The sequence below is a fragment of the Lepidochelys olivacea genome (genome assembly GCF_965140295.1).
Source record: "Lepidochelys olivacea isolate rLepOli2 genome assembly, chromosome: 3".
Taxonomy (NCBI): domain Eukaryota; kingdom Metazoa; phylum Chordata; order Testudines; family Cheloniidae; genus Lepidochelys; species Lepidochelys olivacea.
In genome coordinates this window covers 8526614-8551837 of record NC_140413.1, presented here as the reverse complement: position 1 = coordinate 8551837, position 25224 = coordinate 8526614, and the positions used below count along the sequence as shown (strand labels likewise).

General features: G+C 41.4%; 1 protein-coding gene across 2 annotated transcripts in view; it reads left to right on the top strand.

Annotated features, from left to right (window-relative positions):
* KIF13B (kinesin family member 13B) overlaps positions 1–25224 on the top strand; it is a 205879-nt gene that overhangs the window by 125062 nt on the left and 55593 nt on the right. For both annotated transcript variants that reach the window (XM_084622092.1, XM_084622091.1), the window contains exons 19-28: positions 3914–4060; positions 7339–7488; positions 8087–8215; positions 12627–12797; positions 16168–16325; positions 18073–18205; positions 19595–19741; positions 22477–22506; positions 24041–24140; positions 24528–24654. In XM_084622092.1, the coding sequence (XP_084478218.1) occupies positions 3914–4060; positions 7339–7488; positions 8087–8215; positions 12627–12797; positions 16168–16325; positions 18073–18205; positions 19595–19741; positions 22477–22506; positions 24041–24140; positions 24528–24654 (1292 nt within the window). The remainder of the gene's footprint in view (positions 1–3913; positions 4061–7338; positions 7489–8086; positions 8216–12626; positions 12798–16167; positions 16326–18072; positions 18206–19594; positions 19742–22476; positions 22507–24040; positions 24141–24527; positions 24655–25224) is intronic.

Genomic DNA, 25224 nt, shown 5'->3' with positions numbered 1-25224 from the left:
TAAAATCAGTTTCTACAGCAATAATGCCAGAGTTTAAAAACACCAAGGATAAACTTTTAAAAACAATGAAACATGCTCTTAAGTTTGCCTGCTAACCATGGTCATTTGACCCAACTGCCAGTAATATGGGAGTCCCTCCATGTTAATCCCATTACGTTGTGATCACCTGATATAGTGGCCATAAAAGTAGCATTTCCTTTTTGTGGCTGTTCATTAAAGGGCTTCACTGTGCGGTTACATTTCACGTAAGATGACAAAAGCCAAGAAAGCCAAAGGTATAATTTAAAATTTCAATTTATACCTCTTGCTGCTTCATATTTTGCTATTTCATACTTGCCATCATTATTATTCTCTGTAGGGTAAATCATATCTCTCTCATGTACTTATCTGGCCCCCATCACCATAATATCTGAGCAACTCAGAATCTTTAACATACTTACCACAACATCCCTGTGAAGTAGGGAAGTTCTGTTATCCCCATTTTATAGATTGGTAAGTGAGGCACAGAGAGACTTAAGTGACTTGTCTAAGGTCACACAGAAGCATGTGTCAGAGCAGGGAATTGAACCCTGGTTTCCCATGTCCCAGGCTAGTGTCTTAATCATGGAACTATGATTCCTCTCTGATACTGCACACTTATGTTGACCAGATCATAAGAATTTAGGACAACAAGAGTCCAGTAAAGGATACGTTTTGACCGACACTTGGAATTTTTATTAGTCACTTCAGAACTCAGCCTTATATACGTAGAGTTTTTTGTCTATAAAGGTAATCTTTCAATAGGCTTAAAAATACGAAGGAAACATTAATTTCTTTTTTATTGTTAACAGCTAGACTTTGTATTGCACGTTACTGAAAAAATGTGACCACTCCTCCCAGGGAATTGTGGTATAATAAAATATGAACTGTCCTTGTAATGGTGGAATTTTTACACCAAGCATGTACACAAGAGAAGCACTGAAAAGAGCATGGGTATTGAGAAATTTGCTTACTCTTCTTAACATACTCAGAGGAGGACAGCTTCCCAGCCAGCAAGCCATGTGGTAGAAAAGAATAGCCCGATCCTCACTAATTATATAGGTGTAATAATGAATAAGTAATGTAGATATTTTACAAAAGAATAGCACAAGCATGTAGGAACAAAATGAGAGAGGCTAAGGCACAAATTGAGTTACATGTTGCAATGGACGTAAAAGGCAAGAAGAAGAGGCTTTATAAGTACGTTAAGAACAAGAGAAAGACTATGAAAATGTAGGTCCCCAACTTAGTGGAGAAGGAAAGCCAATAACTGATCAAGAAGGCTGAGGTGTTTAATGCGCATTTTGCTTCAGTTTTCACTAAAAAGGTTAATGGTAACCAGATACTCAACCCAAGTATTATATTAACAACTATATATTAACAACAAGGGGGAAGGAGTATAAACCAAAATAGGGAGAGAACAGGTTAAAGAATATTTAGATAAGCTAGATGTAGTCAAGTTGGCCGTTCCTGATAAAGTTTATTCTAGGGTACTTAAGGTTCTAGCTGAAGCAATCTCAGAACTGTTAGCAGTGATCTTCAAGAATGGATGGAACAGTGAGGTCTCAGAGGACTGGAGAAGGGCAAATGTAATATCTATCTAAGAAAAGTGGAACAAAGAGGACCCTGGGAAATTATCCACCAGTCAGCCTAACTTTGATACCTGGACCTTAATAAATCATTAAACAGTTTGTAAGCACTAAATGATAATAGTGTTATAAGGAATAGCTAACATGGATTTGTCAAGAACAATTCATGCCAAACCAACCTAATTTCCTTCTTTGACATTGTTACTTGCCTGGTGGATAGCGGGGAAGCAACAGACGTGATGTATCTTGATTTGAGTAGGGCATTTGACACAGTCCCACATGGCAGTCTCATAAGCAAACTAGGGAAATATGGTCGAGATGAAATTCCTATAGGGCAGGAGCACAACTGTCTGAAAGACTGTGCTCAGATTATTTATCAATCGTGTGTTGTCAAACTGGGAGAGTTTATCTAGTGAGGTCTCCCAGGAGCCGTTCCTAGGTCCAGTACTAGTCAATATTTTCATCAATGGCTTGGATAATGTAAAAAGTATGCTTATAAAATTTGCAAGCTGGATGGGGTTACAAGCACTTTTGGAGAACAGGATTAGAATGGAACATGACTGTCACAAATTGAAGAATTGGTCTGAAATCAACAAGATGAAATTCAATAAAGACAAGTGCAAAGTTTTTCACTTAAGAAGGAAAAGTCAAATACACATCTACAAAATGGGGAATAACTGGCTACGTGGTAAGGATTTGGGGGTTATAGTGGATCACAAATTGAATATGAGTCAACAGTGTGGTGCAGTTGCAAAAAAGGCTAGTATTATTCTGGGTTGTATTAACAAGAGTGTTGTATGTAAGATCCAGGAGGCAATTGTCCTGTTCTGCTTGACATTGGTAAGCCTCAGATGGAGTGCTGTGTCCAGTTCGAGTGCCAGACTTCAGCAAAGATGTGGGAAATTGGAGAGGGAGTCCAAAGGAGAGCAACAAAAAAGATAAAAGGTTTAGAAAACCTGTGAGGAAAGGTTAAAAAAAACCTAGGTATGTTTAGACTTGATGAAGATGGTGGGAGGAGATGGACCTGATAAGTCTTCAAATATGTTAAGGGCTGCTATAAAGAGAACTATGATCAGTTTTCCATGTCCACTGAAGATAGGACAAGAAGTAATCTGCTTAATTGCAACAAGGGAGATGCAGGTTCGATATTATGAAAAACTTACAAACCATAAGGGTAGTTAAGTTCTGGAATAGGCTTCCAAGTGAGGTTGTGGAATCCCTGTCATTGGAGGTTTTTAAGAACAGGTTAGAACAGTGGTTCTCAAACATATTTGATTGCACCCCGCTTCTTTGTGTCTGTTGTAGCTTACGCCCCCCTCCCGCCACACAGGTACAAATACAGTTAAAAAAGAAATCAACATGCAACTCTCACTACATATTAAAAACAGTAAGGCAGGCATTGATTCAAACAGAGCCAACTATCCATTGTAATAAGAGCAAAAGCAAAACTGTGATTGTGCTCAGTGCTTACAATTAAATGTGCACACTGCGTCGTAGCAAATGGATTAACGTACAGATGGCAATGACTTTGTATAATGCTGTGAAAGTTTAACAGAAATTTATCAAAATCCACAGCACCATCTAGAGTCAAATGTACAGCGCCATCTGAGGACCCGATATGTATGGAGGAATCAGCTTTGCTAGTAATTCATTGCTGTGGGTAAAATGTGCGCAGTAAGGTTGTTTGTTCCCCCTAAAGCGTCTCTCTCTCTCTCACACTCACACACACACGGTGGGGGAATCTGCCCCTCATTTTGAGAACCTCTGGGTTAGAACACCTGTTAGGGATGGTCTAGGTTTGCTTGGTCCTGCCTCAGGACAGGTGGCGGGACTTCATGACTTCGCAAGGGACCTTTCAGCCCTACATTTTTATGATTCTGTGTTAAACATGTTATTGTAATTTTGCCTTAATAAAAAGTTATGAGGAAATAAATAAAAGGAAGGAAATGATTATGCAACTGCATGAGTTTGGACACTGTAGATGGTAATAAACTTACTTTGAATTTGCAGCCTCTTTCATTTGAGGCTCTTCATGAAATGCTTAAATATTCATCCTTGCAACACTTTTGTAAAGGAAGGGATCTATGAAGATCTCTGCCATTGTTATTGGGATAAATATGGCAGTTTAACAGGACATGGCCATGCTATGTTGACAGTTGGACTTGGATTATACTATTCCAAATTTGGCTGCTTAAAATAGATATTTTTTTTAAATCAAAGTGTTACTTTCTGTTTAACTGTGTGCCAGTTGTCATGACATGGATTCCTTACTCAGGCCGCCTTTTCTAATGGTTTTATTTCTGCAGCGAGGTGCAGTTCTTAGTGAGCCTGCTATTCAGGTGAGAAGGAAAGGGAAAGGCAAACAGATCTGGTCACTGGAGAAATTGGAAAACCGGCTGATAGATATGAGGGATCTTTATCAAGAGTGGCAGGAGTGCGAGGAGGACGACCCAGTAAGTACAAATGGGGGGGAGAGACCAGTAATGTGGTGATAATGTTATGTTTTAAAAAAAAAAAAAAGGGAAACTATTGGGTGTAAGGAGGGTTGGCAAAAAGTTGCCACTTATCTTGAAACCTTGCTTATTTCTAGTACTGAACAGAGACTCTGAAAGTTCTTTAATATTTCATTAACCTGCTGTATCTTATCAATTTCATATTTTTTTCCACTTGTGATTTGACAGTGGATCCTAGAAGAACTAGGATTACAAGGAGAGAAGCTAAGTAGAGAGAACAAGAGTTGTGCTCCTGGTCAACTTTTGAATAGTGTGAATTTAAAATGGTTAATATAACCTGGCTGAAGATAGGCCCCAAATTTATCTTACTGTAAGCCCTGGTCTATACTACAAAATTACTTTGATATAACTACATTGCTCAGGGGTGTGAATAATCCACACCACTGAACAAGATAGTTATACCAATCCTATGCGTCGGTGTAGACAGCACTATGTCAGTGGGCACATAGCTACCGTCTTTCGTGGAGTTGGAATTATTAAGCCTACGGGAGACCTCTCTCCCATCAACTTAGAGCATCTTCACCTGAAGCGGTACAGCAGCACAGCTGCAGATTTGGACTGTAGACTTGCCCTGACAGTTACCGTGGTGGTTCGGATCACTCTGCTCAATTTTAATTTCTTGCCTATGTCAGACACTCTAGAGGAGGGTTTCAGAGTAGCAGCCGTGTAAGTCTGTATCCGCAAAAAGGAAAGGAGTACTTGTGGCACCTTAGAGACTAACAAATTTATTTGAGCGTAAGCTTTCGTGAGCTACAGCTCACTTCATTGGATGCAGTATAAGGCATGTGGATCAGCAAACTATAGGATAGTTTTTTCTACTGTAATAGTACGTATAAACCTAGCCATCCTTAAAAGTTTTGTTTGCCTCTTTTCCCGCTAGAGTGGAAGAAAGTTTGTCAATTAGATTTTGTTTAAAGCAGTAGTACAGTGGGGAGATTTTATATACACAGAAAACATGAAACAATGCGTGTTACCATACACACTGTAATGAGAGTGATCAGGTAAGGTGAGCTGTTACCAGCAGAAGTCAGCGTTTACAGGCCTAAATTGTGGGAAAGCAGCATCAATTGCCCCATAACCTCAGCCGTACAGAACATAATGCCATCCACAGCCTCAGAAACATCTCTGACACCATAATCAAAAAAGGCTGACAAAGGAGGTGCTGTCGTCATCATGAATAAGTCGGAATATGAACAAGAGGCTGCTAGGCTGCTCTCCAACACCACATTCCTCAAGCCATTACCCTCTGATCCCACTGAGGGTTACCAGAAGAAACTACACCATCTGCTCAAGAAACTCCCTGAAAAAGCACAAGAACAAACCCCACAGACACACCCCTAGAACCCCAAGCAGGGGTATTCTATCTGCTCCCCAAGATCCATAAACCTGGAGATGCTGGACGCCCCATCATCTCAGGCATTGGCACCCTGACAGCAGGATTGTCTGGCTATGTAGACTTCCCTCCTCAGGCCCTACGGTACCAGCACTCCTAGCTATCTTTGAGACACCACTGACTTCCTGAGGAAACTACAGTCCGTCAGTGATCTTCCTGAAAACACCGTCCTAGCCACTATGGATGTAGAAGCCCTCTACACCAACATTCCATACAGAGATGGACTACAAGCCGTCAGGAACAGTATGCCAACATTTTTATGGCTGACTTAGAACAACGCTTCCTCAGCTCTCGTCCCCTAATGCCCCTACTCTACTTGCGCTACACTGATGACATCTTCCATCATCTGGACCCATGGAAAAGAAGCCCTTGAGGAATTCCACCATGATTTCAACAATTTCCATCCCACCATCAACCTCAGCCTGGACCAATCCACACAAGAGATCCACTTCCTGGACACTACGGTGCTACTAAGTGATGGCCGCAAAACCACAGCCCTACACCGGAAACCTACTGACGGCTATACTTACCTACATGCCTCCAGCTGTCATCCAGACCAGACCACATGGTCCATTGTCTACAGCCAAGCTCTACAATACAACCGCATTTGCTCCAACCCCTCAGACAGAGACAAACACCTACAAGATCTCTATGAAGCATTCTTACAACTACAATAGCCACAGGCTGAAGTGAAGAAACAGATTGACAGAGCCAGAACATTACCCAGAAGTCACCTACTACACAACAGGCCCAACAAAGAAAATAACAGAATGCCACTAGCCATCACCTTCAGCCCCCAACTAAAACCTCTCCAGTGCATCATCAAGGATCTACAACCTATCCTGAAGGATGACCCATCACTCTCACAGATCTTGGGAGACAGGCCAGTCCTTGCCTACAGACAGCCCCCCAACCTGAAGCAAATACCAGCAACCACACAACAGAACCACTAACCCAGGAACCTATCCTTGCAACGAAGGCCATTGCCAACTGTGTCCACATATCTATTGAGGGGATACCATCATAGGGCCTAATCACATCAACTACACTATCAGAGGCTCGTTCACCTGCACATCTACCTATGTGATATATGCCATCATGTGCCAGCAATGCCCCTCTGCCATGTACATTGGCCAAACCGGACAGTCTCTATGTAAAAGAATAAATGGACACAAATCAGACATCAAGAATTATAACATTCAAAAACCAGTTGGAGAGCACTTCAGTCTCTCTGGTCACTCGATTACAGACCTAAAAGTGGCAATTCTTCAACAGAAAAACTTCAAAAACAGACTCCGAGAGACTGCTGAATTGGAATTAATTTGCAAACTGGACACCATTAAATTAGGCTTGAATAAAGACTGGGAGTGGATGTGTCATTACGCAAAGTAAAACTATTTCCCCATGTTTATTTCCCCCATCCCCCCTACTGTTCCTCACATGTTCTTGTCAACTGCTGGAAATGGCCTACCTTGATTATCACTACAAAAGTTTTTTTTTTTTTCTCTCCTGCTGGTAGTAGCTCACCTTACCTGATCACTCTCGTTACAGTGTGTATGGTAACACCCATTGTTTCATGTTCTCTGTGTATATAAAATCTCTCCACTGTATTTTCCACTGAATGCATCCGATGAAGTGAGCTGTAGCTCACGAAAGCTTATGCTCAAATAAATTTGTTAGTCTCTAAGGTGCCACAAGTACTCCTTTCCTTTTTACTCTAGAGGAAGAGAACAAAAACCTGTGAAACCTCGCCAGTTCATCAGTGCTGTGAAAATGACATTATATTATCAACTTAGTTTTTACATTATTTTGAATTTGATTCAAGTTAACTAGGTCTTACTTCAGACGAGCTGATCCATTCTATGATGAACAAGAAAACCATAGTCTCATCGGAGTGGCCAATGTTTTTCTTGAGTCCCTGTTTTATGATGTGAAGCTGCAGTATGCTGTTCCTATCATCAATCAGAAGGGAGAGGTTTGTCGTTCCTGTACATCATAATTTTTAGCTGTTTAATGGAAGTCATTAGGGCTTTTCAGTATTGTACTAAAGGTGCTCCCCAGCCACTGGTACATGTTACTAATGATATTTCAGGATCGAGTGGCTAGTCCTTTACCTTCTCCCTCCTCCCTCTGGTATCTTAATGATGCACCTGTGTGTTACTTGGGCAGCTACAAACCCCAGTCTCATAATAATGATGGATATGAAGTCATGTAAGCTCCAGTTCCAGGTAGAGCAGTCAAAAATGAATGGGAGGCAATTGGGTACAGCCAAAGTAATACCTTGCTAATGGTAATGCTCAGAGGTCCCAAATGGGATTGAGGCTCCACTGTGGTAGGTTCTGTACAAGCTCATAAGAAGACTGTCCTTTCCGCAAAGAGCTTGCAGTCTAAAACAAGATAAGTGAATGGGACAAAACAATAGAAGGGAAGCAGAGGAGGGAAGAAGAGGTCCCATAGTGACAGATTAGGTATTCTCATAACATAGCAGTGCATTAGCATAGCTACCTGAAAAGGTTTGAAACCATTGTTTGGTGACATCTGATAATCTTTCCCACCTACCTTTTTTTCATTAGGTGTCAGGTCGTCTTCATGTTGAAGTTGTGCGAGTGAGTGGAGCGATTGGGGAGAGAATTGTAGGAGGTGATGATTGCACAGACTGTTCAAGAGAGAACGACATACAGGAGAACAAACTAGTTTGTATGGTGAGTTCTAGACGCATTCAATAAACGCTATTGTCACATCCTCAATACTGAGCCAACTTCTTCCTTTCTGTTACTACCCAAGTGTAAAAAACGTGATTAAATGTTTGTGGTGCATTAGCTTCCATGTTAGTGATAAATTACACTGTATCTCCTTTTGTTTACCACCTATGTTCAGTTATACTATCATTATCTTAGCTTGTGAATTGTTCAGTTTATACAGCCTATTTGAAAGCATCTTGGTGTTTCAAGATTTAAAGAAAACAAATAGCTATGAATGCTCAGTGCTGTGTGCAGTGTAGTATGCTGGTTGTATTTTTCATGAGCTTGCTTAATGCCCTGGGGTTCATAATTGGCTCTGAAATATCTGTCTGAAATATCTGTCAAAGAATTTCATTTTCTGAATGGTGGATATAATGCAAGAAGACTGAATCTTGTGATCCTTTGGTCCCATAATGACATTTATTAAAAATCAAAACAAAAATCTCAAGATTTACCCTCAAACATTTTTATCACCCTTATTTGGGGCCATAATAAAACCAAATGTGGAGTCCTTTTCTTAGTAAATAATTCTTTTATTCAACCAAAAAAAAGATTTTGAGTCTAATAACCCTGATTTCTTGCATGTATATATGGGAAAGGTGTGGGAGGAGGGAACCTGTTCTCTTGTGCATGGTCGAGGTGGGATGGGAGGGAAAGCATGTTGGATGCCCAGCAGAGGGAGCTAAGTATGCAACAGCTCTATATGGTGTGTGTGTGCAAATGGAAGGCACTGGTGGCCACTAGCATGTCATGATACATGCAAATTACATGATCCAGAAATTAGGAAGTTACAATTATCTAGAGAATCCTAATTCAGTTGAACTTGGTTCTACTAGTAAAAAGGGAAACTTGCTTTGCAAAATATTACAACCTGTTTAAAAAAATGGATTGTACATTTAGAATAGAATATGACTCTGAAGATAAGGTTCCACTGGGCCTTGGTAAAACATGCAAAACAGTTCATAGAATATCATAGGATAGAATATCAGGGTTGGAAGGGACCTCAAGAGGTCTAGTCCAACCCCCTGCTCCAAGCAAGACAAATCCCCAACTAAATCATCCCAGCCAGGGCTCTGTCAAGCCTGATCTTAAAAACTCCTAAGGAAGGAGATTCCACCACCTCCCTAGGTAACCCATTCCAGTGCTTCACCACCCTCCTAGTAAAAAAGTTTTTCCTAATATCCAACCTAAACCTCCCCCACTGCAAGTTCAAGAGAGGTGGCAGTTTCTCAAATACACATTATTAGGGACACAAGAGCAAACTATCCCACTGCATAGGAAAGAAAGAAAGTATGGCAAGAGACCACCCTGGCTCAACCAGGAGATCATTAATGATCTGAAACTCAAAAAAGAACCCTATAAAAAGTAGAAACTAGGTCAAATTACAAAGAATGAAAAAAACAAATAAGTTTGTAGGGACAAAATTAGAAAGGCTAAGGCACAAAACGAGACTAAACTAGCTAGTGACATAAAGGGTAACAAGAAAACATTCTACAAATACATTAGAAGCAAGAGGAAGTCCAAGGACAGAGTAGTTCCGTTACTTAGTGAAGGGGGAAAAACAATAACAGAAAATGTGGAAATGGCAGAAGTGTTAAATTACTTTTTTGTTTCAGTTTTCACCAAGAAAGTTAGTAGCAGTTGGACATCTAACATAGTGAATGCCAGTGAAAGTGAGGTAGGATCAGAGGCTAAAATAGGGAAAGAAAAAGTTAACAATTACTTAGTCAAGTTAGAGGTCTTCAAATCACCAGGATGTGATGAAATACATCTTAGAATACTCAAGGAGCTGACTGAGGGAGGTATGTGAGCCATTAGCAATTATCTTCAAAAAGTCATGGAAGCGGGGGAGATTCCGGAGGATTTGGAAAACGGTAAATATAGTGCCCAGCAAAAAAAGGGGAATAAGGACAACCCGGGGAATTACAGACCAGTCAGCATAACTTCAGTACCCGGAAAGATAAGGGAGCAAATAATTAAGTTATCAATTTGCAAATACCTGGAGGATAATAAGGTGATAAATAACAGTCAGCATGGATTTGTCAAGAACAATCAAACCAACCTGATAGCTTTCTTTGACAGGGTAACAAGCCTTGTGAATAGGGGAGAAGCTGTAGATGTGGTGTATCTTGACTTTAGTAAGGCTTTTGATACTGTCTCACATGACCTTCTCATAAACAAACTAGTGAAATACAACCTAGATGGGGCTACTATAAGGTGGGTGCATAGCTGGTTGGAAAATGGTTTCCAGAGAGTAGTTATCAGTGGTTCACAATCATGCTGGAAGTGCATAACAAGAGGAGTCCCTCAGGGATCAGTTCTGGGTCCGGTTTTGTTCAATATCTTCATCAGTGATTTAGATAATGGCATAGAGAATACAGTTATAAAGTTTGCGGACAAGCTGGGAGGGGTTGCAAGTGCTTTGGAGGATAGGATTATAATTCAAAATGATCAGGACAAACTGGAGAAATGGTCTGAACTAAATAGGATGAAATTCAATAAGGACAAACGTAAAGTACTCCACTTAGGAAAGAACAATCAGTTGCACACCTACAAAATGGGACATGACTGCCAAGGAAGTAGTACTGCAGAAAGGAATCTGGGGATCATAGCAGATCACAAGCTAAATATAAGTCAACAGTGTAACACTATTGCAAGAAAGCAAACGTCATTCTGGGATGTATTAGCAGGCATGTAAGCAAGGCACAAGAAGTAATTCTTCCATCCTCCCTCACGCTGATTAGGCCTCAACTGGAGTATTGTGTCTAGAAATCATGACCTATGAGGGAAGATTGGAAAAAATTGGGTTTGTTTAATCTGGAGAAGAGAAGACTGAGAGGGGACATCATAACAGTTTTCAAGCACATAAAAGGTTGTTACAAGGAGGAAGGGGAAAAATTGTTCTCCTTAACCTCTGATGATAGGTCAAGAAGCAATGGTCTTAAATTGCAGCAAGGGTGATTTAGGCTGGACATTAGGGAAAAACTTCCGAACTGTCAGGGTAGTTAAGCACTGGAATAAATTGCTTAGGAAGGTTGTGGAATCTGAGTCATTAGAGATTTTTAAGGGCAGGTTAGACAAACACCTGACAGGGATGGTCTAGATCAGAGGCGGGCAAACTACAGCCCGTGGGACCATGCTGCCCGGCCCTTGAGCTCCCGTCCCCTCCCGCACACCCTCAGTTCGCCTTGCCGCCAGCGCTCTGGGCAGCAGGGCTGCGAGCTCCTGCCGGGCAGTGAGGCTGCAAGAGCCCCTGGTGTAGTGTATTAAATTGCTCCCCGAAAGAATGTGCTACTTATGGTGTACTACTTAAGGCTGCCAGTCCTGGTGCTCTGAGCAGCATGGTAAAGGAAAGGGGGTCTTGAAGGGCAGTCAGGGGACAGGGAGCAGGGGGCGCTTGGATAGGCATGGGAGTCCTGGGGGGCCTGTCAGCAAGCTGGGGTGTGGATAGGCTTTGGGACAGTCAGGGGACAGGGAGCAGGGGGGGTTGGATAGGGGGTGGGGTCCTGGGGTGGCAGTTAGGGGCGGGGGCTCCTGAGAGGGAGTAGTCAGGGGACAAGGCGCAGGGAGGGTTGGATGGGGCGGGGTTTCTGAGGGGGTCAGTCCAGGGGCGGGAAGTGGGAGGGGGCGGATAGGGGGTGGGGACGGGGACCAGGCTGTTTAGGGAGGCACAGCCTTCCCTACCCAGCCCTCCATACAGTTTTGGAACCCCGATGTGGCCCTCAGGCCAAAAAGTTTGCCCACCCTTGGTCTAGATAATACTTAGTGCTGCCTTCAGTGCAGGCCACTGGACCAGGTGACCTCTCGAGGTCCTTTCCAGTCCTGTGATTATGTGAGTTCTTGGGTGGGCACGGCTTTTCACTTCATGCTCTTCCTAGCATCCTACAAGCAGTTGTGCTGGAATAATTTGTATTGTAGGGATGCTGAGAGCCATTGAACCAAACTATAAACCATGTATATATGGAAAACATTTCAAGCCAGGGGGTGCGGCAGAACCCCCAGCAGCCCTAGTTCTAGCACCTATACCTACAAATAGGGCAAGAATTACTTTAGCAGGGTGTTTGTAGAACAAAGGAAGTTTTCAGAAAACCTATGACCTTCTTTTTTACTCCCAAAAGTTAGTTGTTCAATGACACCTAGTGGTGACTTCCAGCTGGTTCAGCCAAAGCATTTTATCTACAAATATTTCAAGGCAGACTAGTCTTCTTTTATCAAGACATTTGTGTTAAAGTAACTGTTTAATAATTTTTAGCCTCCCAGTTGAGCAAGATGTTCTTTTAACAAACTGACTTTCTTTTGTGTTATGCTTGACTGTTTCCATTAAAATTGTTTACTGATTTAAAACATGCTTTTCTCTTTTTCCTTCCTCTAGATTAAAATACTTCAGGCTACCGGTTTGCCTCAGCATCTTTCCAACTTTGTGTTCTGCAAATACACTTTCTGGGATCAGCTGGAGCCAGTTACAGTTGCCCCTGAGATGGACCCCTCTTTATCTCCCATCAGCAAGGAGCCACAGTGTATGGTTGTCTTCGATCACTGCAATGTAATTTTTGTTTTATTTATGATTGCAATTGCAGACAGGCAAAGCAAGATAGTTAAATTAGTCTGCCACTGGTCTAGTCAGTTTCTTTACTAAACTTTGAATCATTACAGTAGAACCTCTTAGTTAGGAACACCTCAGGAATGGAGGTTGTTTGTAACTCTGAAACGTTCGTAACTCTGAACAAAACATTAGGGTTGTTCTTTCAAAAGGTTACAGCTGAACATTGACTTAATACAGCTTTGAAACTTTATTATGCAGAAGAAAAATGCTGCTTTTAACCATCTGAATTTAAGTGAAACAAGCACAAGAACAGTTTTTTCACCTTGTCAAATCATTTTTAAGCGTTCCCTTTATTTTTTTAGTACTTTACATTTAACACAGTACTGGACTGTGTTTGCTTTTTTTTTCCTCTCTGCTGCTGCCTGATTGCGTACTTCTGGTTCCAAATGAGGTGTGTGACAGATCGTTTAGTTCCTAACTCTGAGATTATACTATATGGTCATTTATAGTAACTTAATACAGTCACTGAATTTGTAGTCTTTTACCTGCAAGCTGTTTTTATAAGCACCGTTTACTCTACCAAAAACATCACGTAGAACAATAAAATGAACTAATAATAAAGGAAAATAGAAGAGACTGTATGAGAGGTGTGCAAGAGATCAGACTAGATGATTATGATGGTCTCTTCTGGCTTTAATGTCTGAAAGTTTGTGTGTTTGAGTTTGCCTGTCTGGAATGAGTTCAGGCCTCTTCAATTCAGGGTGTCTTCAATTCCCATCCTGGCCCTTCCACTGATTTACTGTGGCACTGGGCAAGTTACTTAACTTCTCTTAGTTTCCTTGTCTGTAACATGGAAGGATTTTGTGAGGACTGGTTAACATTTGTAAAGTGGTTTGAGGAAGGATGTTCTTTTGGTTTACGGCACTGGACTGAGATTTGGGCGTTTTGAGTTCAATTCTCAGCTCTGCCACTGACTCCCTCTGTCAGTTTGGGAAATTGGTTCTCAACCTATTTACCATTGTGGGCCGCATTAATGTGTTACCTGGGCCGCAGGTTGAGAACCACAACACGCCTTCCCAACTCCCGCCTTCTCCCCCACCTCCCCCGACCGCAATGCCCAGCACCTCCTGCCCAGAGACCCCTCCACAGAATAGGGCCAGGAGCAGAGCCCTGGTCAGGGGGCCGGGTGGCAGCTCCAACCCTGGACCCAGCTGTGAGGTAGGGCAGCCAGGCGGCAGCCCAGAGCCAGCAGCCGTGGACCCTTGCCATGTGGGGCTGGCCAGCGACCCTGACCCCGCTGCAAGGGCCTTGCAGCCTTTAGCACACCGCTAGTCCGCAGCTGTGTGCTGATTGGGCCGCATGCAGGCCATGGGTTGAGAACCGCTAGGTAAGTCAGATCATTTCTCTGCCTGGCTTCTGCATCTGAAAAATAGGGGTAATAACGCTTCCTTTCTCACACCTTCTTTGTCTTATTAATTTAGATTTTAAGCTCTTGGGGTCAGGGACTGGTTTACTACATGTACATGTAGCATCTAGTACAATAGGCTTCAACCTCTTCTGTAGGTTCTAGGTGCTTCAGTAGGTGCTACTATATACAAATAGTTTGACCGGGGAAAGCACTAGAGAAGTGCCAAGTATTCATTTTTACCATATGCAGAAACTGAATGCAATTTGCAGGTAGAAGTCGGTACAAAAATCAGGACACATCAGCCTAGTGCTTCTGAGTGGAGAACCTTAAATGCCAGTGTCAAAAGCCTTTGATTTATGCAAAAAAAGCAGTCAGTGAAATAATAGACTTAGATGAATGGGATTATGTAGCTTGCCTGATCTAGAGTTCAACTTATATAGTGTATCAAACTAGTTAAGTCGTCAAACTGGGAAAGAGCCCTCTTGTACTAAGTGCTTTGCCATAAATATGTCCATTGATGAGCTCCTTTGTGAGAAGAGAGTAGCATGCAGAGTGAAAGCAAAAAGTCACCTCCAAAAGCATGTGTAGAATGGGGGGTTATTAATTTAGAAGGAATCTATGAGCGCAAAGAATTAAAGGTGTTAACATGACCCTGTAACTGTCCAACAGTAAACAGTTTTAAATGAGTTTTGGGGTTTGGTATACAGAGACCGCAGCCTACTTAATACATTGGCAAACACATAATTAAAAATCTTTTTAACCTTTTATTGAAGGTACAGTGGGAAAAAAAGGGGAAACGGTTAAAGCATTTGAAATGTTAAGTATTAAATAAGGCTTTCATCTTAACATCTCTTGTTCGCTGTCCGTTTAGTTGGAGAGAGTTCTCAAATAACCCCCACCAAGTTTTGTAAGGCTCTTAGTTGGTAACTGTCCTTTTCAGGGAAAAGAGAAGTTATTTGAGATGTCATTGCTGTTAAAATCCAATCCTGTTTCCTAAAAGACCAAACAAGACAGCAGACACATGCAAGGAGAAGAACAGCAAAGATAGAAAATGCAACTTCTGCCTCACTTGCAACCTCTCTGCTGGAAAAACATAGACACAGCACACGATCTTATCAGCCACTCTGAGACCTGGCAATCTTGTATCAGCACTAGGCTATTTAGGGCATTGCATTTAGCTGCCTTTCTGGTAACGGGCTTACAGCAAAGTATACAGTTTTGGCCAGCTAAGCCAGACTCTTATTAGACAAAAGAAAGAGAGAGGAAAAAGAAGTAATAAGGTAGAGAAGTAAAAGAATACATTGAGAGGGAGGAGACAAAATCTCATATTCCATGTGGTGTTTGGGATGTAGTTGGACCTGGTGGGTATGGCAGTGTCATCTGGATCCCTCTCTGGCCCAGACTGGTCAAGACATCTTTCAGGATTAGGATGACGAAGGCACAGAGGTATCACTCTGGACCCTAGGGCCCCGGGAAACAGAGTGAGCATCAGTTGTGGTGATGAAGCTTGCTCATTCCCCTTCTCTTCTCTTTCAGTCAGCCAGCATTGCAGTAGTTAGCTTTGCCTTCCAGCCTCTTTTTGAGGCCCCTGAAGGTACTGATGGGTGGAACAGCCTATCCCCTCATTATTTTTGTTCACCAATTGGGCCTAATTTCTAACGCAACAGTTTTGGTCTATTGACTTCTGGTTGCACACTTTTCTTGCTTACAAGTCGGGACCTTAGCACAGTCCTTGATTTATATCAGTAGGCTGTTTTGTTTGGACTAATGCAGTGTTTCTGTTGCCCTTATGCACCTTTCCCCATCAACATTTATTGTTGAAGGTTATTGTGACGTTTTGTGAACTTTCACTCACTTTTCACAGTTGAGTTCAACATTAGGGTAAATTGGTAGGTCCAATTATCACAATAGTTAACAACGTACTCTTTTTAATGTTTAACTAGTTTTGTCATTTCCACATAGGAGTTTTCTGTAAATATTTCTGAAGACTTCATGGAGCATCTTTCTGAAGGGGCTTTGGCAATTGAAGTGTATGGACACAAGCAAAGCGATCCTCGCAAAAACTCAGCCGTGTGGGATTTGGGAATAATTCAAGCCAAAACACGAAGCCTTCGTGACAGGTAACTGCAAGGAGCAAACTCCTCCCACACGGTTTAAAATCCAGCCTCCCGGGCCCAATTTTTCTGGATTCTAGAGTGGGTTGGGGACCAGCAGTCAAATCCTGGGTTGAGTAGAAATGAATCTGCTGTTCGGATCTTTGTAACCCTCTGTGCTCACTGCAAAACCATCACGCAGGTTGGTAATGTAGGTAAAAATTATTGATAAATGCTCATTCATATTGTTTTGATTTAAAAGAGGAAAAACCTGAGGAATAAGACTGGATAATGTCCATATTATTTAGGCAACATCATAAATGTATGTATGGTTCTTTACAAAGAAACAAACGATAGTGGGGCTGATTTAACTGTAACTCTGAAATCAATGGACGGGAGAATTTCTTTGGTTACCTACCGACGTATTGGAGATCAGTCCATGTCATGAAGCGTTTACGATCTAAGGACCTGCTCCCGCTTTCATTGGAGACAACTCTGGTTTTGCCATTGACTTTAGTGGGAACAGAATAGGACTGTACGTTAAGACATGACGTGGGAAGGCAACAAACACTGGGAAAAATAAGGAGAAGGGAGAACCGACATGGGGGTTACAAAATTTCCTACTTCCAAAATTCAAGTTGATGAGACGAGCCCTTTTGCACATTGCCCTGTTCTTGATTTTTAATGGGGCAATTAACAAAGCCTTTGTAAGCTGGCCCATTTAGTTTTGATAGGTGTTCTTGATGGACAAGAGACCATCCCTCCTGATTAGGTTCACAATTTCAAAGCAAACTTTTTTTTAGTTACAAAGCAAAAACTTAAATATTACCTTATAGCATGTGATTAAGAAATTTTAAATGAGGTGAATGTATGCTGCAATTTCCAAGCATGTCATTTCATAAAGTCTAAACCAGTGGTTCTCAACCTATTTACCACTGTGGGCCACATATGCTGCTCTCTGTGTGTTATGTGGGCTGCATCCGCATCCATATATATATTATTTGTATGGCCCTGAGGATGTCACATGGGCCGCAGCTGCGTGCCGATTGGGCCACGAGTTGAGAACCGTTGGTCTAAAAACCTGGTTATAAATCCAGTACCCATCTTTACTAACACTCAGGTGAACCAAATGGTTTCCAGCAATGAATTTGTCAGTGCTGGCCTGAGGCCTAGAGCCTTGGCAAGAGCTGGAACCTGATCTGCCAGTGTCACACATGGGTCCTGCAGAATAAGTTTGTTCTTTTCAGTTTAGGGCTTTCAAAGAAGGAAGGAATAATTTTATAGGCTTTGTGGAAGAAGTGCATTTTAGGGGTAAACTTGAGGGAAGAGAGGATGTTAGTGATGGAGAAAGTGAGGATGGGTGCCACATGAAACCAGAATATCCTTAATTCTGCCCTTGGTAATGCTGGTTCAACTGCACTGAAGTCAGTGGGATTAGATGGGTATAACAGAGAGCAGAATTTGACCTTGATGTTTAATTGGCACTCGTTCTGATATGAAACTAGTATGAAGAGGTCTTGTGTCTACAAAAGTAGAGGCCAAAATGTCATCACTAGTTGTTAGCTCAGAAGTAGCAACGGGTAACTAAAAACCTTTTCCTGGCATAAATGACACTTGATGAAAAGTATCTCCTCTTCCCCTGCCTGTGATCTTTGCAAATACTGAGCAGAGTCATGTAGCTTGGCTCAGCAATTTAAAAAAAAAAAAAAAAAAAACGCAAGAGAGAAGGGGGGGGGGGAGTAAATTGTGAAATGGTATTTGGCATGTTTTCCAGATGGAGTGAGGTAACCCGAAAAGTGGAGCTCTGGGTTCAGATTCTGGAACTTAATGAGAATGGGGAGTACTGTCCAGTTGAGGTGATTCCCGCCAAGGACGTAAACACTGGTGGCATCTTTCAGCTCAGACAGGTAAGATGGCAGCTGCAGGAGTCATAGAATCATAGAAGGTTAGGGTTGGAAGGGACCTCAGGAGGTCATCTAGTCCAACCCCCTGCTTGAAGCAGGACCAATCCCCAATTTTTGCCCCAGATCCCTAAATGGCCCCCTCAAGGATTGAACTCTCATCCCTGGGTTTAGCAGGTCAATGCTCAAACCACTGAGCTATCCCTCCCCCCATCATCTGTGAAAGGAGACCGGCTTTAACATTCTGAAGGAGCAGGGAATCTTGTATGTTGTACAGGTTCATAGAGTTTTAATAGTGGTCTTATGACAAAGGAACCATCAAGCTTAGGCCCAGTATTCGATCAGCTTTAAAGCAGTTACAGTCTAGAGGGAAATACATTGGATACCTTTTATATTTTGAGGTCCTCTATTATCCATCAAACAGGCACAGTGTGGGTAACAGCAGCAGAAACTTTCTCCACACTCTTCTGCCAGTGTGCTTCAGCCCTTACCTGGAGGGAACCACAGATGCTGGAGGATAGGTCATTCTCTATTGTTTGCTTAGTGTTTTGGCCACTGTGCTGAGACTGTCAACTGAGGAACCAATTGATGGGATATTGTTTAAAGATATGGAAACTGGACTGGATCAAATGCTCAAATCAAACTCCTCTCTCACAGGATGTAGAACAGCCATCAGAAAACAACTTTTAGTTACTATCAGCCCAGGCAGAACTTGATCGAAAACCTGATGCCAAAGTTCCCATTATCTTACTGCTAATCCTCTTAGCCAGCTACTCCCCTGTTCTCTGGTTCCTGCACATTTAATATTTTAAAATATAGTCCACTGGTCAGAGAACTCTATAAAATTAGTATCTGTTAAATACACACTATACCTCCTGCACTCCCAAACTACTATGATTTCCGATTCTGCGGAGTGTACAGCAGGAGCTGCCTAGCAAACACTGTTCCTAGAGCTTTGCTGACAACATCAGTGGTGAGGATTTACAACCAGGGAAGCCAGTCCCACAAAAAGTTAATTTCAGCTTCAGTAACATTTGCCAAATTACGTTCTCTCCCCTCAAGTGTACAAAGTCAAAACAGATCAGGGGGAAATCCTATGTTCAGTGTGTTTGAGTATTTTTGTTAAACTGTGTCCTTTGAAAAGTTTTCATCAACAGCAAATCGTGGGCTCAGTGAATGTCCCACACTTTCTTGTGGATTTAGACCTTGCAGTAGAAGTGGTAGTTCTACCTAACCAATGTCATGTCTCACATGAGAGCTTGCAGTACCACTTTCTATGTGTTGAACAATCACCAGATTCAAATTTACTATATATAAAGCCACCACCAGTAGAGGTCTCTGACACTAAGTTTTCACAGTTCAAGACTTAGTTCTTCAAATTGTTCCCTTGTGAAGGGGCAGTCACGGCGAATCCAGGCTGAAGTGAAGTCTGTGCAGGAATCTGGGACCTTGCCTCTAATGGAAGAAGCCCTACTATCTGTTGGAGTTGGCTGTGCTCAAATAAGGCATGTCAAGTCACAAAAAGTTCATGAGACTCATCAGGTAAGTTTCTGTCTCATTAAGAGATCTTTAACAGGAAGAAAAAATGATCATTCAAAGACGTGCGGATGCACCTGGAAAGCTGTGGAAAGCTCTTTTTGGACAAATTCACTTCTGGAGCAACTCTACGGGCTGTAAATTACCTTACTCTGTGTGAAACAGTGACTTCTGAACACTGTTTTGACAATACTCTTTCAGTGAATATGGGTGGGTGAATCCAGATTCTGACTTTCTCTAGGAAATGCTACCAAAAAACCTTTCCTCTTTGCCAAGGACTTCCACCATAATAGGAATGAGACTTGCAACACTAACACACACTTTTGCTTTACCCCCTTCCTCCTCTTTATTTTAAAATAACCCTACTAAATGAATAAAAACATAACCCCTTTTCAAGAAGAGTGTTTATACACCCTGTCACAGGGTGGCACAAAGAAAAGGAGGACTTGTGGCACCTTAGAGACTAACCAATTTATTTGAGCATAAGCTTTCGTGAGCTACAGCTCACTTCATCGGATGCTTCCCCTTGTCCCTATGCCCCATGCTTGGGCTGGCCAAAGAAAGGGTCTCAGACGCCTCTTGCAGGTGCTTCACCCGTGTTCTTTTATTTACAGTGGCTGTACAGTCCCAATTCCCCCAACACCTGTCCCCACTCCGACCCCTCACTGGGTCCTCTAGCCTTTGAGGCTTGTGTCAGTCCGCAGACACAGTGCCTCAACCCTCCTACCTTCCTGCCTGGCTTGCCCCATTCCTGAGCTCTTCCCTGGGTTTATATGCCTTCCCAGTCATCAACCCAGCTGGTTCCACTAGGCTCAGCAGATCACACTGAGCCTGCTCTCATTAGGGCCTGCAACTGGGCTCTCTGCTAAGGGTCCTGGCCTATACACCCGGCCACCCTACAGGGAAGCCAGCTCTTTAGCAGGGCACCCAAAGGTTTTATACCTCTGCCCTGCGACATACCCCAAAAAGGTAGAAAAGCCAGACACTCAATGAAGTCTGCTAGGAACTTTGGTTTTGATAATTGATTTTACTTGGAAGACAGTTGGATACAACAACCATGGGCAGCAGTATCAAACCCTAAGAAATTATAATGTATCAATGGGGATTGTACTTAAATAATGGCTAATTTGATTTTGGAAAAGTTTAAAATTAAAGGAGCAAAACTTGAGTTACTTATTTTGAGTTTTAGGAGAGCAGAGATGTATGTTGCTTTTGCCTTTTAAAATCACCCTAACGCCCCTTGTCATCAGTTGGAAGTTCAGTGTGGGTGGGAATGAATGAATGGGCTTGTGACATAGCAGCTGCCTCAGTTTCCCCACTTTGGTTGAATGTCTCTTCACAGTGGTCCTCCAGCTCCCAGCAATGTTGGTTGACTTCATGCTTCAGCTAAACTTTACTGCAGGAGAGTTTTCTTTCACTTCTTTGTCCCATAACTAAACTGAGCAGGCTCCCAAATCTATCTCAAAGCTCAACACTGGGGCGACAGCTAACAAGGTAGAGGTGGTCTGAGCCCAACTCCCTTAAAAAGCCACTCCATCCTGTGACCAGGCCTTAAAGCTTTTAGTTTTACAATTTTTTTGAAAGCTATAATCCACAAAATTAAATAACCTTTTTTTATTAAAGTGACATAACCATCTACTTTAAACTTCTGGGTTCTTGGTCTACATATCTGCAACTCTAGTTTATTTATCTTTCATGTGTATCAAATTTTCTAAAGACCTTGAAACTAAGAAAACGTATGCCTTTTTAATTTTAACGTTCACTTACATAAAATTTGCTTTTGTTACTTAACTCATCACTGGAGTTCCCCATTATCCCTTAAGTAGCTAGATAAATATTTACCCAGTGAGACTGTAAGTATAGGAATGAATTTCCAAAAAATTTTTGGAAATCCTTTGCTTTTTTTTCTTTTTCTTCATTCAGTGAATGGTGCTTTGTGTCTCACTCCTGATTGCCATCGTGATGATACTTTCTAGCAAGGGGCCCAGTTTGATGTAGGTCATTTTGATGAAAGGTTCTGTGTCCCATCAGAAAGGACTGAAAATCAAAGTGTCAGAGCTTTTGTGGGGTGACTGCTACTGTGACTTTTGTTTTAACTTTTTGGTTTTAGAATGGGTTTAATATGTTAACATTTTCCCCCACTAAATGGCTTGCCTTTAAAGCTTACCTTAAAACTAACCTTTTGTCAAACTTTGGTTTCCCATGCTTGCTATAACAATTCCTACCTCTTACTAAAAAGGCAGTAGGTTCTCTCTTTAGTCCTATCATGTATCCATCAGAATGGATAGATTGCAAGTGCCTTTTCACTGTAATTATTCGTTCTTATTTAAACCACTCAAGTGTTTTGGCAGTCATTTCTTGGCAATTAGATGTAGTGATTAGAATCCTTTATTAATGGAGTTTTCCTTTAATTGTTATATAAGCTATGAAAATACATTCCAGTTGTTTATACTAAGTGATATAAATCCTCAATTACAATACCCTTCCAAACAAGATTTATAATGGAAAAGTAAGTAGTGAGTGCAAGTGGCGCTGCTATTCACTATTAAAACTGTAAAGCTGGTCTACCAGCTTCTGTCCCCAGTGTACTACATTGCTGGACATTTTAATCAGAATTACACATACAGATGGTAATATTTTAACCATAAATATTGCTTTTGCATGTAATGTATTTTCTAGTATAAAAGCATATATGAATGACTTTGATTGTTTGTTTGTTTGTTTGGGGTTTTTTTGCCTAGGAAGGAGAGGATGATATGGACAGTTATCAGGTAAATACAACATCATTTATCTTACTTCAAATATTTATATTTGTAGATCAGATTGCCTGGTCTAATTTTCAATATTAGATAGACATCCAACATTGTACATCCCACTATATGAGGCATGAATATCTAAAATGTCACTGTCCCGAAGACTGTAAAATCTCACACACATTTTTACACTATATAATATCTGACCCAGAATTAAGAGGCATTTTTCTCTCTGAAAGAATGGGACACATTAATGTATGTTTCCTGAACAAGGCATAGTTACTTTCATTTTATCTATTTTCTGACATGCTTACCCTCTGTATCTACAGCCAGTGGGTTAGGGTTGGCTGTGCTCAGAGCAGTCATAGGTATAATGTTTAAGATGCATAGAAACAAAATATTTCACACTATTTTATGTTATGAACATGGTTTGTATTGGACTTGGGAATAAAATATTGGCTAGTGATCAAAACGGTCCTACTACTCAGGACAGGGATTCTATTCCTAGGACCACCACTCACTGTGACTTTGAGCTAGGTATTTAATATCTGGTTTGACTTCCCCCCTGTAAAATGGGGATATTTTTTTTAACTTCACAGAGTTGTTGGTGTGGTATAATATTTATGATACATTGTCATTAAAAGTACACAGGAGTACTTTTCAAAAAACATCTGATGCTCATTGTTGCTGTTACCAGTAGCATAAGCATATAAGGATAACAACAAGAGATCCTGTGTTTAATTTTGTCTTTGGAGGGCTGGAGAGGGTTCTAGGTGCATTTCTACAAGACTATAGATGTTCAAAACCATGCAGGTTACGGTTTGCTTCAGTCCTTTTCTCTTGATTGATTAAATGCCTAACGAAGGAGAAGAAATGTGTTAGGGAAGTCTTTTGGGGGGTGGTACAATAATAGGATGAAATTAGGCAAGGGGGAATTCACGTGGAATGTCAGGAACAATATCTTACCAAAAATAGCATGGCCCCAATCCGGCATTATCCTCTATGCTACAGCCCACCCATAATGCAGGATTGAATCCTTAGACTGGAACTCTGTAAGACAAGGACTGGTTCTTACTATGCGTTTGTAAAGCACTTAGGATTAGAGCCCCCATCTGTGCTGATTGTCGTTTCCAGGCCCTGCCGCAATATTAGTGTTAACAATAAAGTAAGGCTGTGGGACAGTCTAAATCCTGTAAATTTCTTATTTCCACGTTTTTGTTGCCTAAATGAGTAGTAGGGAATATAAGATAACTGGAGAGACAGACTTGCCAGATCAAGTCAAGACTTGCAAGGGTGGGGCATAGTCCAGACAGTGGATGTGACTGAATGTGAGGAACAATTCTGTAATAAAGGAGAATAATGGGTAAACTAGATGACTTAATGGAGATCTCTTCCATATATCATTTCTATAGTTATCAGAGCACTAATTCAGGGGGAAAAGTGGCCAAAAATAAAAAGTATGAGCAGATGGATTGAAAGCTACTTATGTTTTCAAATGGGAAACATTGGTTTTCTTGGATCAGTACTTACACAACTTGCTTCATTTACATAGGACAGGGATTTGGAGAGACTGCGTCGGAAATGGCTGAACGTATTGACAAAACGTCAGGAATACCTAGATCAACAGCTGCAAAAACTCGTCAGCAAACCTGGTAGGTGAAACATTATTGGAATGGGAGGGGTGAGGGTGTATATCGGTTTTTTTGGTAATGTGTGTGAAATTAAGTAGCAAGGGGAAGGAATAACTGAATCTCTGAAATCGTCCGTTTGGGGAGAATAATGAGAATAAGATTCTGACATGCACTCAAGTCACAAATAGAGAGCTCTATAGAGAAAATCTGTGTATACTTACAGAGTAATAGGTGTTTTTATTGAAACTGCCAGCAGGGTGACTAGATGAGATGTTTTTTGTTTTGTTTTTTTTTTTATTAAAGTCAGTGGGCCATTAACCTGTGGGTTGAGGCCACCAATACGTATCACGAAAGCTGCAATGGAAAAAATGCTGCCTGTCATTCTGACGGACTGTCCTACTTTTCCAGATAAAACAGAAGATGATGCAGATCGGGAGGCACAACTGTTAGAGATGAGGCTCACTCTTACTGAAGAAAGGAATGCTGTAATGGTTCCTTCTGCTGGCAGTGGGATCCCTGGAGCTCCAGCAGAGTGGTATGAATGTTACTATATGCCACAGTGGATATAAAAATGATGGGCAGCCTGTTCCTGGCTTAGATTGCTGCCATTTTCTGCATCACCAAATGTGGGTTATGTACATCATATGACAAAAGTGGTTAAATTAGGAGTGTTAGTATGAATTAATTTCTTGGTCTCAATAATTGAAACCCAGAAACACTCCTTAGTAAATGATACTGTTATTGACCAAAATGTAATTATAAAACCTTTAGGGAAAAAAATTCATATTTACCATTGCACTTAGCATTTAAAAAAAACAATTAGCTAATATGTTAATTATGTCGTTCCTTCACTTAAAAGGCTGCTCAGTCATAATAAAACTCCAGGAGCAGTGTGCTTCTTGCTTAAGCACAGAGTCTGTTTAGTCAGCAGGTGTTGCACATAATTTTCTAAATATTAAAAACAATAAATTACACTGGACTGAGATTGCCATACTATAGCAGCTGTAGGTAACAACTGCAGTAAAGGATGCAAAACAGTTTCTATTCTAAGCCCCCGTATTCACTTGCTTCTAACTTGGGCTGAAGTTTTCTGTGCTTGGTCTCT